General features: G+C 37.4%; 1 protein-coding gene across 13 annotated transcripts in view; it reads left to right on the top strand.

Moving 5' to 3' along the window:
- The window catches only part of EPB41L2 (erythrocyte membrane protein band 4.1 like 2), a 104,201-nt gene that overhangs the window by 77,700 nt on the left and 12,909 nt on the right, over positions 1–13,592 (top strand). For 8 of the 13 annotated variants that reach the window (XM_063390009.1, XM_063390016.1, XM_063390008.1 and 5 more), the window contains exons 12-15: positions 2,361–2,533; positions 5,325–5,506; positions 9,873–9,935; positions 12,676–12,822. In XM_063390009.1, coding sequence (XP_063246079.1) covers positions 2,361–2,533; positions 5,325–5,506; positions 9,873–9,935; positions 12,676–12,822 — 565 coding nt within the window. The remainder of the gene's footprint in view (positions 1–2,360; positions 2,534–5,324; positions 5,507–9,872; positions 9,936–12,675; positions 12,823–13,592) is intronic. The other 5 variants (XM_063390018.1, XM_063390012.1, XM_063390017.1 and 2 more) reach the window with 2 other exon arrangements.

Genomic DNA, 13,592 nt, shown 5'->3' with positions numbered 1-13,592 from the left:
CAACTCCAGATCTTAACCAGTGTTTGTAGAAACGTGCTTATGTTTGCCTCTCTATGATGTTTTATTTGGTATTTTAATGATTTTTTTCAGCATCTCCTCAGAATGTCTTAAAGTGGTAAAAGCATGGTTTTCAGTTATTTTACGTAATTAAGCCTGTAATACAAAAATCCATTCAAATGCCCTTAATCAGGAAGTAATTAGTTCTCTTGTTTTTTCCACATTAAAAGATTAAAAGTTTATCTCAGCAGGGTGGAAGATAAAACTGGCAGTTAATGCTACAACCTTGCCAATACTGGAAAATCAAGAACTGAAGGAACCTTGGAAAAACCCTTTTAGCCTTCTTCCTCTTAGTACATAATGCACTCCCTGTTGGAAATAATAGGGAGAAAGACTATTTTATAGAAGCAATGAAAGTGAAGCCTTAAGTTCATAAGTAGCCTTAGTGCAGAAGGGTGGATTACTTTGTCTTGAATTGTTTTCTTTATAAATGTTGGAACAGATTTAAGATTCAGGTGCATGCATATGCATCTTAGACATGGGGAATTGTATGCTTCTGGCTAGTGCCCCAGTAAACATCCCCTCTTAGGGAAAAGGGGGGAAGGTGTTTTTCAGATTTAGATTTACTTCTCATTTCCTACTCTGATTTGATTGATAAGAAATTAAATTAATTTGTTCCCAAGTCTAGTCTGTTTTGCTCATGAGTGCAATTGATGAATGATGTCTTCTTGTCCTTATCTCACCCATAAGCTGCTTGTTGCATGTGCCTCTCTTTTGTCCAGCTGAGGAAGGGGAGTGTCTTTGGTGGGGCCCTGGTATCCAGCCAGGGTCAGGTCACCACACTAGCTCACTGTTCTGTTTGCCAGGTATCTGAAAATTCTTCAGCTTTGCTGAAACACATTTAGAATGACTGTTGTAGTCTTCAGAACCCAGTACTGGATACTGCCTTAACAGATGTTGGATCGGATTCCGCTGACACAGATATTTCTGTGCAAATGCTTCAGAAGAGGAAACAAAGTCAGCACAGTTTGAACTCTCGCTTGCCCATCTGTGCCATCCGCAGTACAAATGGCACATGCATTGCTGGTTCTGCTTGAAGGAAGTTGATGTTCATTGAGCTGCTCATTCTTTGCAAATTCTCAAATCAAGAAGCTTTGTCTGCAGTAATCTGATGGTTTTATACAGAGAGAGAGAGAGTAGGCCATGATAGGTAAGCATGTATTTGCAGCATTACATGCATCCAGGAAACAAATTCAAAGGCCTTTCCAGAGAACCAGGGACTGGGAAGAGTTCTTGCAGTGATGACTGTTCTCCTTATCAGCAAGGATAGCAGTAGACCCTCAGTGTTGCAGTAGATGCTCAGATCTCAGAAACAAAGTACAAGCAATAGAAGTGAGATGAGTATGAACTTGAAGTCCTCATACTGAAGGAAATTCAGGGATGTAGAGAGAACCTGTCTTTAAATTCACGTGATGATGGTACAGAATCAACCAGGTTGAAAAAGCTCTTGGAGATTATCAAGTCCAACCTATGACCTAACAGCACTTTATCAACTAAAGCATGGCATTGTCTTAGACTGAAGACTTCATGTGGAAGTCGTCTTTTAAACACCTCCATGGACAGTGCCTCCACCACTTCCCTGGGTAGCCTATTCTGGACTTTCTGACAAGGACTCCAACGTTTATGGTACAAATGCATATACCCAGCATTAACAGTACATGTAACTCTTTCTCACCCTTTTCACAATATGCTTCTTCCTTATATTACTCCTTATATCCAGTGAACATCAACCTATATAATTTTATAAATGACATTGTAAAGAAACTAGTCTGAATGTAGACTGTTAAACTTGTTGTCATGTAACAACTCATCAATCTTCTCAATTTTTTTTCTCTTGATACTCCCTCCTATGGTATACCGCTTTGAGATACCATTCCCTAGCTTTGAGGAAGAGCAGCTGCTGTATTGGTACCTCAGAATATAGGAAAGTGGAAGTGGAATGTATAGCTCATACTATAAGTAACATTCTAAGGAGAGATCTGAGCCTACATGACCTATAATGGCTTCAGCTTTCCACAAAAAATTAAAATTTAACCAAGCTAGCACCAAAAGATAGGAGTCCCTGTTGCTTAGTCATACTGTGGAAAAATGTGATGGTTATCAGCATCACTTCGACTCCAACTGCAAACAATAAATAACATGCATTGTTTTTAAGGTCTTTGAAGAGCTTACAATTCTTTCTTGGGGAGCACAAATTATGCACTGTGAACTGAAGTTGAAGCACAATAAGTAGCTTCAAATTACCTCATTAAATACTTAAACTAAAGCCTTTTAAACTGACTTTCCTCATATTTCCCTTTTAGGCTTGTATCACCAGAACAGCCTCCAAAAGCCAAGTTTCTGACCTTGGGTTCCAAGTTCCGCTACAGCGGCCGTACGCAGGCACAGACACGGCAGGCCAGCAACCTCATCGACAGGCCCGCTCCCTACTTCGAACGCACCTCCAGCAAACGTGTTTCCAGAAGCCTGGATGGAGGTATGAAACTTCTCTTACTTTTTCAGTGTTGTGATTTCATTGTGTGTTGTCACTCTGACCTGACCAACGTTTGGAAACATCAACATTACGGATGGCTAGAAGGTCATTTGACAGATTTATGAATTTCAATTTCTAAAGCCACTTTAGGTACTTGTCAGTTTTAGGGTTACGTTAAGTTCAGTCACTGCCTAAATGGCATGGGACTGCTGTGAATATATGGATTTCTCTGTACTGGGTATGTAGCATCTGTGTACACTACTCATACCTTTTTTAAGGCATAGGCACACACTATATACTCTTAATAAAATTGTTTTGTCAGTGGCATCTTTTGGGATCTGGGTTGGCCTGAGCATCTCTAAACAGAAAAGGCTGAATGAGTTGTTCCTTAGAGTTTTCCATCATTTTGCTCCAGTATATTGCTATCCTAGTATATTTATTCACTACTTCAGTGTTCCGTTAACATTTTTTACATTGATTTTGAATAGCTAAAGGCTTTTTTGTCATTACTGGTATTTGATTTTTTGAGCAGAAATACCTTCTGGTTTCCTTTATTGGAAACAGGCATTCTTTCCAAAGGCAGGTATAGGAGCACTATATGTGAGAGATGCAAAAGCACATGTCTTACTCAAAATCACTTCTGCAATAATATATAATAGAAAACACTTCAGCAAAATAACGTGAAGCTTGACTTAGATTCAGGCATGCACAACTTCACTGGAATAAAAGTGAGCCATGACAGTGATGTGAGTTTAGCTACAACTGACCTGTCAATTTTACCCTATTTTCTTAAAAAACAATCTTTGCTTAGAAGAGTTTTACTTCTGTAAATAAGCTCTGTGCTATGACAAATGAACAAACTGTTACACTTGCTTGGGAAACCTACCAAGTATTACCTTCTGAGAACTGAAGTAAAAATATGAGGCAAAAGTGCTTGCACCGGTGTAGCATGTGATGACTTCTTGTGGCACCCAAAAAACCCATCACCACATCAGTGTTTTATAATCAAGCCTCACTGGCATTCCTTGTACATCATCTACAGAATATAGACATGCAGGCATGTGTGTTCAGGCCCTAACTTTCACTCTCACAAAATTTTGAGCATGATGAAACATTGCTCTGAAACAGCTTTGCACAAAAGGACCTGGAGACTCCTGTGGAGCAGGCTGGACATGAGTCTACATGACAGGGCCATTACAGCAAAGTATGTCAGCTGTATTAGCAAAAGTGTAGCCAGCACATCAGAAGTTATTGTTCCTCCCTATTCAGTACTTTCTGAGACCATGCCTGAAGTACCGTGTTCATCTTTGGCCTCCACAGTATTAATTGGGCAGTGACATATTACAAGCCCATTAAGGATCACCAAGCTGGCCAGAGGGCTAGGGGCCTGTGATATATCAGGAGAGGCTGAGGGAACTGTGGTCCTTCAGCTTTAAAAGGAGAAGGCTGTCATGAGGTATTGCTGTCTATAGCTACTGACAGGGAACCTGTAGAAAAAACAGCCATGTGTTTCTCAGAGGTGCCTGGTGATGAGGCAGTGGGGTGTATTTTTGGTTTGAGACACAGCAAATTTCAGTTACAAGCAACAAATTTGCTTGTTTAAAAAGACCTTGGAGGTACTTAAAACTCAACTGGACAAGCTCTTGAGCAACCTGGTCTAATTTGACTTCTGAGCAGGGTTTGGATTAGCTGACTTCTGCATGTTCCTTCCAACCTAAATTATTCTGACTTTTCAAAACTTACTTGTGGAACTTGTGTGGTGTATACCTGAGAAACGCTCTATTTGCCACCCACAAAGGGATCAGAAGTTTAAGTTGCAGAACTTACAGAAGCTCCCCAAAAGCCTTCCATTCCGAATGCCACGTTTCCTATTAGCTGGGCTTCTCAGCATCTTGGAGTCCCTGGTGTGAAGCTTGGTCTTTTCAAAAGAGGATATCTCTCAAAGGTACTCTAAGAAACACCTCTTCCTCTCAACTTTCTGCACCTCAGTTTTGTAAAGCAAAGGCACATGGAGGTATATACAGAACATTTACCAAATAATTTAAGTTTGGATCAAAGTTGTATTCATTAGAACTCTTTCATTTAATGAATTCTCTTCTCATTAGTACTAGTATTTCGTTGTTTTGACTAAGCCAGTCATCATGATTTAAAAACAGCCATCCTGCTTATTAGTCCTCCTGTATGCTGAATCAAATAGAGGAAGATAATTTAAGGCCTTTCACTTTGCTTTCCACTTGTGCTTTGACTATATTCAGGTATACATGTTTAGTATTTCCCCCTTCCATTTTTTGCAAACATATAGGGAGGAAAGTTCTTACTTTCACTGAGCTGTTTGTGCAGTTTTGCTACAGTTCCAGTGAAAAATACTATTATATTGACAATTATTTGCATAGCTATTTCTAGATTGGGTTAAAGTAGTCCTCTCAAATAGTGAATTTCCAAAAATACTGTTTCATATTTGTCTCTTTTTTTAATGATGATTTACACACCCAAAAGAACAATATCTTCAATTTATCTTCTAAGTCTAATCAAAAAGTTTATAAATACTTGTCTGATACTTTTCCATATATAATAAGTGCAAATTTTATGACAGGGGCACATTGCTGTTCATACCAGTGCCATGGGAACTACAGACTTCCTGTAAGGCAAAGAAGCTGAAAAATACTGTATCCCTCAGTAACTAGCCTGTATTGATCATCACTGATATAATCATAAAGTGCTTTTCCTAAGATGATTTAAAACCAAAATGTTTCACCTTATCCAAATTAACCAAAATTATTGTGCTCTCTAATAGCTCCCATGGGTATTTCAGACCAAAGTCTTCTAAGAGACTTCTCTGCTACTGGAGGGCAGGCTGCTGGAGATAAAATCATTGATCTTGAAGCTGCTGGTCAGGCCAAGTTGAAAGAAGGTGGCAGAGAAGAAGATGAAAGTCCACTCAAAACTCCACAATTAGAATTGACTCAGGATGGAAAGGTATGTCTGACTTTCACACCAAAATTATTTATTCATGTGATATGTGTGTCCATGTGTGATTATTCAGTGTCTATCAGTTCTGAGTATCATACAGAATATTATATTAAAATATTAAAGAAAAATTGTCAAGTGTTTTCTGTGTGTTTAACTTAATGTAAGCATACGTAAGCAAAAGAGAATACAAACTTCTAAATGACACTGACCGAGAGTTTCCTTTATTGCAATAAATCTAATTTAAATGCGCAATAAGCTTGCATGAGTTCTTGAAAAAATGTTTCAAAGGGTAAATCTTGTTTTATTCACTTCCTCAGTTTGTTTAGACTTGAATCAAAATGTTAATGTACCATGGTTATGTACACTCTACAAAGTTGGGTATATTATGATTGAGTTTAATTACCATAGGTAACAATTTTGTTTTAGTAGCCATTGCAGAATTATTTCATCCTTTAAAAACTTGTATGTTGACTAAGGTATAGATTTCTGTGAAAAGTTAAGTACTGTGATGTGTTCTCGTTGCAAATGTTTGCTTGTCTTGTTTGTTTGGGCTGCTGGGTGAATAGGTCAAAAAAAAAATTATATTTTGTATGATTTGATGTAAAAATTTCCTCCCAAAGTGTCAGGTAAAATCTGTGTCTCTTTCTCTCTTGAAGATCATTTCTATTTCAGCAATTCTTCAGAACTTATTTTAATATTTAAAGAGTAATTTTGTCCTCAAACATTTTTGAAAGTTAGATGCCATTATATTCTTAGTGAGATTGCTGAGTTCTCTGTGCAGTTCATATGTTCCCACTGCATTCAAGTGTAGGAAGACAACAAATACTGCAGCTTCATTTTTTTTATTTGCTGGCAAGTTGAAATAATTTTGAAATAGATGAGAAAAAAGTCATTCAGTTTCTTTATGAGAGAAAAATGGTGAAATAAATTACTATGTTTTGCCTCTGGGCTTGGTAAAATGGTGATTCTCCTTTGTTTTCAAAGTATCTTTCAATATTTGAACCAAAACAGTGGTGGAGGGGAAGGCAGTATTTCAGGAAGTTGTTCAGTACAGTTTTGTTACATGTGCTTATTCTGTGAACAGCTTTTTCTCTTTCCCCTAGTGCAGATGCTTCTTTTCCTTTCTGGTTCTCTTTAAGTCTTAGAGAAAACAGTTATAAACCCAAGAAGTGCCAGCTTGTGTTTTGTGTACTGCACTGTCCTCTGACCTTTCTGCCAAAACTTTGAATGTCTGTCTGCTTCCATCTGTTTTAAGTGACTATTACAGTTCAAAAGTGCACAGTTCTTTACAGCCTGGGAACAAAACATTTGTAATGGGTTCCTTTCATAATCCACAGAAGTAAACAAGTTGGCTGCTTGTAAAACACAGTGATATTTTTATTTTTATTTCTATTGCGTTAGTAAAGCTATCCCTTCTTCTAAGTAAAAGTTTTCACTAACTAATAATTTCTCTTTTTTCCCCTCTTCATGTGCCTTCAAACTTGCATTTTTGTTGTGCTTTCATTTTCCACTGTACACAGAATTTTTTTCTTCAGCTCACTCACGTACACCCATCATCACTGCCCATCCATCCTGTGTCATCCCATCTCACAAACTTGTCACCTCTCCCCGAGATTGACATGCTTTCAGATATTTCAGAGGAAGATCCCTTTGAAGAGCCCCTCCTTACCATTCCAGACATTTCAGAGTGCAATTCCATGGAACAAACATCAGATCATAATAAAACCAGAACAGCTTCACCAATTAATACCTTTGAATCTATGAGACCCCTTGCTAGTCGAGGCTCCCCTGCTGTTGAGGGAAGAATCCATACAAATGACTACAAAAGCACTGAGCTGTGCGTCTCATTCAGCTTCTCCAGATGCCTTTCTTTTAGTTTCCGTTCGCTGCTTGATGAGGATGGCTATATTACTTTTCCTAGCCTTCCTGATGTTTGCATTTCTTTCCTCCCACCTGGCCTTCAGCACTATATTCCTATTACCTCTCCTTCCTTCATCCCCTCTTTTCTCCTTGTCTTTGTCCTGCTCCTGTCTGCTTTCCAGTCTATTCCTTTTTCACTCACATTTTCCCTTCCTCTCGCTCTGTCTCTCTGCTACCTGGAGCCTAAGGTGACTTCCTTTAGTAGCTCTAATGGCAATGACCTGAATGACAAAGCAGAGGAAGAGGAGGTGTGTAATTTTGCTGCTTAAATGTTGACACTTGCACATTGCATTTATGCTTGCTCTCATGAGGCTTGCTCAGTTTTGCACACTTCCTAGTTTAGAGGTGTGTCTGTGGACATGCCTGTAAATGCATATATAAATACACAAATGCACATGTGTATATCTGTATCTTTTTAGCATTTCTCATTTGTGCAAAATTGCCATTGTGGGATTTTTAGTCAATAGATAGCTCATGGTTTTTCTGCGTAATTTCCTACAGCATGCATAATCTCATTGAATTCCTCAGATACTGAGCTGCAGGTGGACTTGCATTGTAGTTCAAAATGTTAACAAGCACATAAACCTGAATGATGAAAGTGCCCTGTGTAACATTAGATATGTTATTTGATACTATTTGCAAGTTCTATTTGCACTGTCAATTGGTTTTAAAACGCCTGTCTCCTGCATGCATTGACTGGAATGCACATCTCTGAAGTTCTGTTTAGATCTGAAAAATGAAATTCCTAAAAGCTGAATTCAGAAAGCTGAAAATACTTTAAAATCAGTGTTTTGTTAATCCGGATTTCAGATGTTTCAGCTCTACAAGGGTGTGTGCAAAGCTGAGTCTGTCCAAAGCACTTTTTCTTTTTTTACATGCTTTGATTAATCTCTAGTAGTGGTGGAGACTGATTTCATTCATTAGCTGGATTGCAGGTTATGTCAGACCGTGTCACTGAAGTCTGAGCATTCTTTGGAATACACTGCTAAAATGTACACAAGCCTCAGTCACACCAGTATGTTGCTCTGATCACCTGGAGTGACTGACAAACTGCCTCCTTTCCTTACATCTGCTGCACATGTTACAGCAATACCACCAGAAAAAGGTCTTCTCTTTTGTTCCTCAAAGAAAATATTAAACCAATTATTATAGAATCAAAATGGAGGAGGATCTGTTTAATGTTACATTTAACAAAGTTTGCTAAACCAATGTACATATTAAAGATGTGTTAAATATGATACAAGGTCATTATAATACCAGTCTAAGTGTAAAATAATGAAAAACATGACCTAAAGATTTTCTCAATTTTTCTGTAGCCTAATTCAATCAATAATTTGTAGCACAGTCACAGAAAATAGAACCCCAGATAAGTCAGACATTAATAAAATGTTATATGTACCACATCTTTCACACAGAATCTAAAATGCAACAGTATGCCCAGTAAAGATCCATCTTCACATTTATGGACTTGCACAATGTTGACTTTAAATGCATCTTTTCCTAAGATTACCAGTTGATATTTGTACTTGTGGAAAGACAGCCAGGAAGGGGTTTACTTTTTAAAGAATGCTGTTCCTTAAGGCATTCAGAATACTTGGAGATGAGATATGAAGGTTAGCTACAGAAAATTACCAACAGAATGAATTGCAGTTTAAGAATAAATATATTCACTTAACAAGGGGTGGGTGTGTAAATAGTTCATCCCAAGACAACAACATTCCTAAAATTTGTTTGCTCCTATTCCTAAAGTTTGTAAATAGAGTGTTTAAGTGTTTGACTTGAACCCCAGACTCTCTTCCCAAAAGAACTCCTGGATTAGATTCCATTTTCCCATCAATTTGTTGCAGAATTTAAGTCGCTTACCATAGAAATTATGCATATCATTTTTCTTTGTTACTCATTCTTAAATTTTCACCCGGTAAACAGTAAAAAGTGCAACAAGAAAGGGAACACAGTGTGAAACTTCCATTTTTCATGCCACTTATGCCAAAAATTACTTCAGCCATTCTACAACAATGTAGGTGCAAGAAGATCCAAGTCGCTTAATTTCAACATCTGGGGCCGAAAAAGTAAAGGTCTGTAAAATCCAGCACACTTTGCAGCATTTACAAAGAGATGAAGCTTCTGTGTTAGTCTGTAAGCCAATGTTAACACTTTCTTTTCTTGATGATTTGTCGTGCGCTCATGCAGGTGGAATACGAAGAGGAGGAAGCACAGCAGAAGGTGCTTGGTTGTTCTTTTACAATTGAACCTGGCTGTGGCTGCCTGCCTTGTTAGCATCCTAAATTTTCTGTGGGTTTTGTTTGAATAGTGCCTTTTCACCTCACCCTTTTATTTGCTTTATTTAACTGTCTGATTGTAAGGGTCCTTTTTTATTTACTCGCTAGTCCATTTTATGTTCTTCATGTTTTATTTTTGTTTTGTTTTTTGTTTATGTGGCTCAATTTCACAGATCAGTTCCTTGAGAGTAGACGGGGAAAATATTTATGTCAGACATAGCAATTTAATGTTGGAGGTTTGTATGTAATACAAAAAGTACTCTCCGTTCTCACGGGCTGCCAGGCTGCATGGGATGGGAGGTCACCTGCAGGCTGTTATGGACACACTGCATGAAATGCATGGGGAAAACCAGCTTGGAAATGTTGCATGTTATCATTCTAGTTTCTGAGTTTAAAAAAAAAAAATGCAAAATATGCACAACCAACCCTCAGCTTGAACATTGAATGTAAATTAGTGTGTTTTTAGTAAATGTTTTCAAGGTGGCAACTGGGAATAATAGCCCTGTTTAGACAGAGCGGACACTTTGGGTGCATTTCATAATTCTGAATGGCTTTTTGTACATTGCACCTCAGTGTTTGCATCTTCTATTGAGTAGTTTCCAACTTTTGCCAGTTTAATCAACCTTCCTCAAATACATAGCTGAATAAATAGAGTTATTAAGGGGCAAGCAGTAGAAGTATAGAAAACTGATTCTAGTTCTGACACTGGTTTTAGGAACATTGAGAAATGATGCAAAGATCAGATATTCATAGGAATGTTTGGATATCTCCTGAAATACTTGCTTTGTTCTTTCCTTTTCAAGTAGAAGTTAATTTTTCATCTTGAAGGTTGGTTTTCATTGCAGATGAACAACAGCAAAGAGCTTTGAATATTATGTTCATGTGTTGCCACTGAAGTAGAGATTTTTATTATAAGAATTTTCATATAGATTGCTAATCTCAATTATTTTATAAGAGACTGTCTATAGTTATTATCAGTATCATTTAACTTGTAGTTAATAACTTAAGCTAATAACCAAAGATGTTTTAAAAAATCCTGCTGCTGTCTTTATTTTATTCATCCAGATGGGGCTATAAATAATTCCCTTTGTCACAAAAACAGGTTTTTTAAAAATCATTGGTTTTGTTCAGTAATAAGGAGATGCGTGGATTGCAGTAACCCAACTAATGTTTTATGGCTTTTTGCAGCTTTTGATCACTATTGAAACTTTGCTTGTGTATAACTTACTGAAGCACTGAGAGTGTGCATTGCATAACTGTGCTTTGATCAAGTCCAAGAAATGTGCCTTGTGTCAAGCCAAGACAGGTCTTAAAATAATGATGGGATTGTTACGAGCTTCAGTTGTGTAATACAATGCCTTTGGCATAAGATTTTACTTCACTCAGAAAATACAAACTTTAGGGGGACATATATAATGTCTCACTTGTTAGTCCAGGATGAAAAGTAGTCCTGTGACAGTACAAACCTACTGAGTTGCCAGAAGGAGAAAGGTTCAAATGTTCAAAATGCATGCGGGCTTATCCCAAGGTTAGGAAATAGATGTGCAGCACCAAACCCTTACTGGGGCTGAACGTGCAAGTGAAAAGAAATCAGAAACTAATGAGTTTGGGTTGTGGGTTTTTTGTGACTTAATGTGAAGCATCTTTGCATTGCAATCATTGACAATAAAAATCCTAACCTAAATGGTAGATTCAGGAACATTCTGCTAAAAAGTGTTTAAAACCTTGTAAAAAATCCAGATTCTTTTTCTACATAATTATTTCTGATTATATTGACAAAACTTCCTTAATAATTATGTCTTCATTGGTAACATTTCATTTCAATCTTCAGTCTTTTAGTTCTTTACTAAAAATGGATCCAAGGCTTAAACTTGAATATAACTACAGAATACAGAACTACAGAAAAAGGACTCTGTTTAGAGAGAGCATAAGCAATGTGGGCTTTTCTTGAGACCTGGAATGCTAGAAGGAGGACAAATTGTGAAGGCAGGATGAAATCTGCTTTTCCCACCAAATCACAGCCATTGTATTTAGAAGACAATGAATTCCCAAGAAAGCTAAGCATATATATATTTTTCTGGTTACTAGAGCAGTTACGTTTTGGCATAGCTCCTGAGCCTTACCTCTGCCCTGTAGCTGGTACAAAGTGAAAGAATGCCTTGTAGTTATTTGATCCAAGGTGCTGCAGTTTGGCCTCAATGGTCATGACAAAATCTAATTTGGTATTCACATTGTGGTGTCCCCTTTGGCACTGGTCTATGGAGGTACAATTTGTATCATTTTTTTTGGTACTGGCATGCACAAAAACTTGTCTGCTGCTGTCAAGTTCTTAAAAGTAGAATTGGCAGGTAACAGGTTTTAAGTCTTTAAATCTGATTCCCTGGTAAGTTTAAGCCTGCAGGAGAGGCACGATGAGTTGTCCCTCTGAAGCTAAGCAGGTGTTAGCTGCTTGTGTCTTTGGCCTTGTAGTATTGTGTTCACAGATGTAAGTATTTTTCATGGAGCTTATAATATCAAGAAAGATGCAATTTTGTGCTCCTTGGGTTAAACTATTCTTTCTTACAGCTAGCTTCAGTTATGTTAAATGTGCAGTATCCTGAAACATTTGCTTCTGTGCTTACAAATTTCAGGTGAAAGCAAACTGCTTCTGGAAATTATTATTGTTTCAAAGGGCTAGTAATGTCATATTTTGCTTTGCTAAATAGCCATGTACAGCATTATTTTCCTTTACTTTAAAATACGGAAGAAACAGTGTATGAGTAAGACCTTCAGTACCAGAACAAAACCAGAAAATCTTGGTCCCTTATAGCCTTAAACATTTTTTATTTTGAGGCACTATAAAGAAGGTCACCATTTCAGACACAAGGCACTTTTCTTGGTTTGGTTGCTTCTATTTCTTTTTTTATTTTTTTTCCAGTTAAGTTTGCTTTTGTTGTCGAGTTTTGTCCTACTTTGTTTTATGTTGTGGGTTGCTAGGACCTGGATAAGACCCAGGACGACTTACTGAAACACCAGGCTAGCATTAGTGAGCTCAAGCGCAATTTCATGGAATCCACACCCGAACCACGCCCAAATGAGTGGGAAAAGCGGCGTATCACACCTCTGTCCCTACAGACACAAGGGGTATGTCACTGCACACACCTGTCTGCATGCCTTTCCATACAACCCTCTATGTCCTACAGCAAATGCAGTTTGTCCTTCAGGTTAACACTTCATTTGTCTGACATAATATTTGTTTATACTAAATATACTTAACTTTTTTACCATTACAATTGGACCTGACTTTGAATAGCGGGTGGAATTTTATTCTTCTACATGAACAACTGAATTAGAAGAGAACAGAAGTGATGGCAGTATTTTCCTGTATGTTCAGGATATCTTGAATTTCACTCTGATTTACACAGATTGATAATTTTTCAGTGACAGTAGAACTTTTCCTTCCTTTTCTATATCTTTATCTCTTCATAGACAGCTTGTGCATAAATACACAGTCTGTGATTTGTTTCAGAAGGACTTTATGTGATCAGTTATTTTACACTGTTGACTTTGGGACACATTTAATGTAGTTGTTAAAATTTACCTATCTTAATCTTTAAAAGTCTGTAAAATGAATTTATCTACTTCTCTCTACCTCTCCTTTCTGACTAAACCTTGAAACAGCAGTATGGAATACAGTTTTCTACAAATATCACCCTCAATGCCTGTAGGAAGAAACCTACCCAAATTTCTCATGCTCTTGTGAAACTTTTAGTTATACTGGGTTATTAGCTGTTTCTTTCATACAGTAGATGAGTAAATCAGTTTTTTAAAGCAATCAGTTTGTTGTGTTGTTGTACTTGTCTATCACCATGGTTCCCACCCTTCCTTCCTTAAATGTATTGTTGTCTTATCCC

The sequence above is a fragment of the Prinia subflava genome, chromosome 2, assembly GCF_021018805.1.
Source record: "Prinia subflava isolate CZ2003 ecotype Zambia chromosome 2, Cam_Psub_1.2, whole genome shotgun sequence".
In the NCBI taxonomy this organism is placed as follows: domain Eukaryota; kingdom Metazoa; phylum Chordata; class Aves; order Passeriformes; family Cisticolidae; genus Prinia; species Prinia subflava.
The sequence above is the reverse complement of the archived record's forward strand: the minus strand, read 5'-3'. Positions and strand labels throughout refer to the sequence as shown.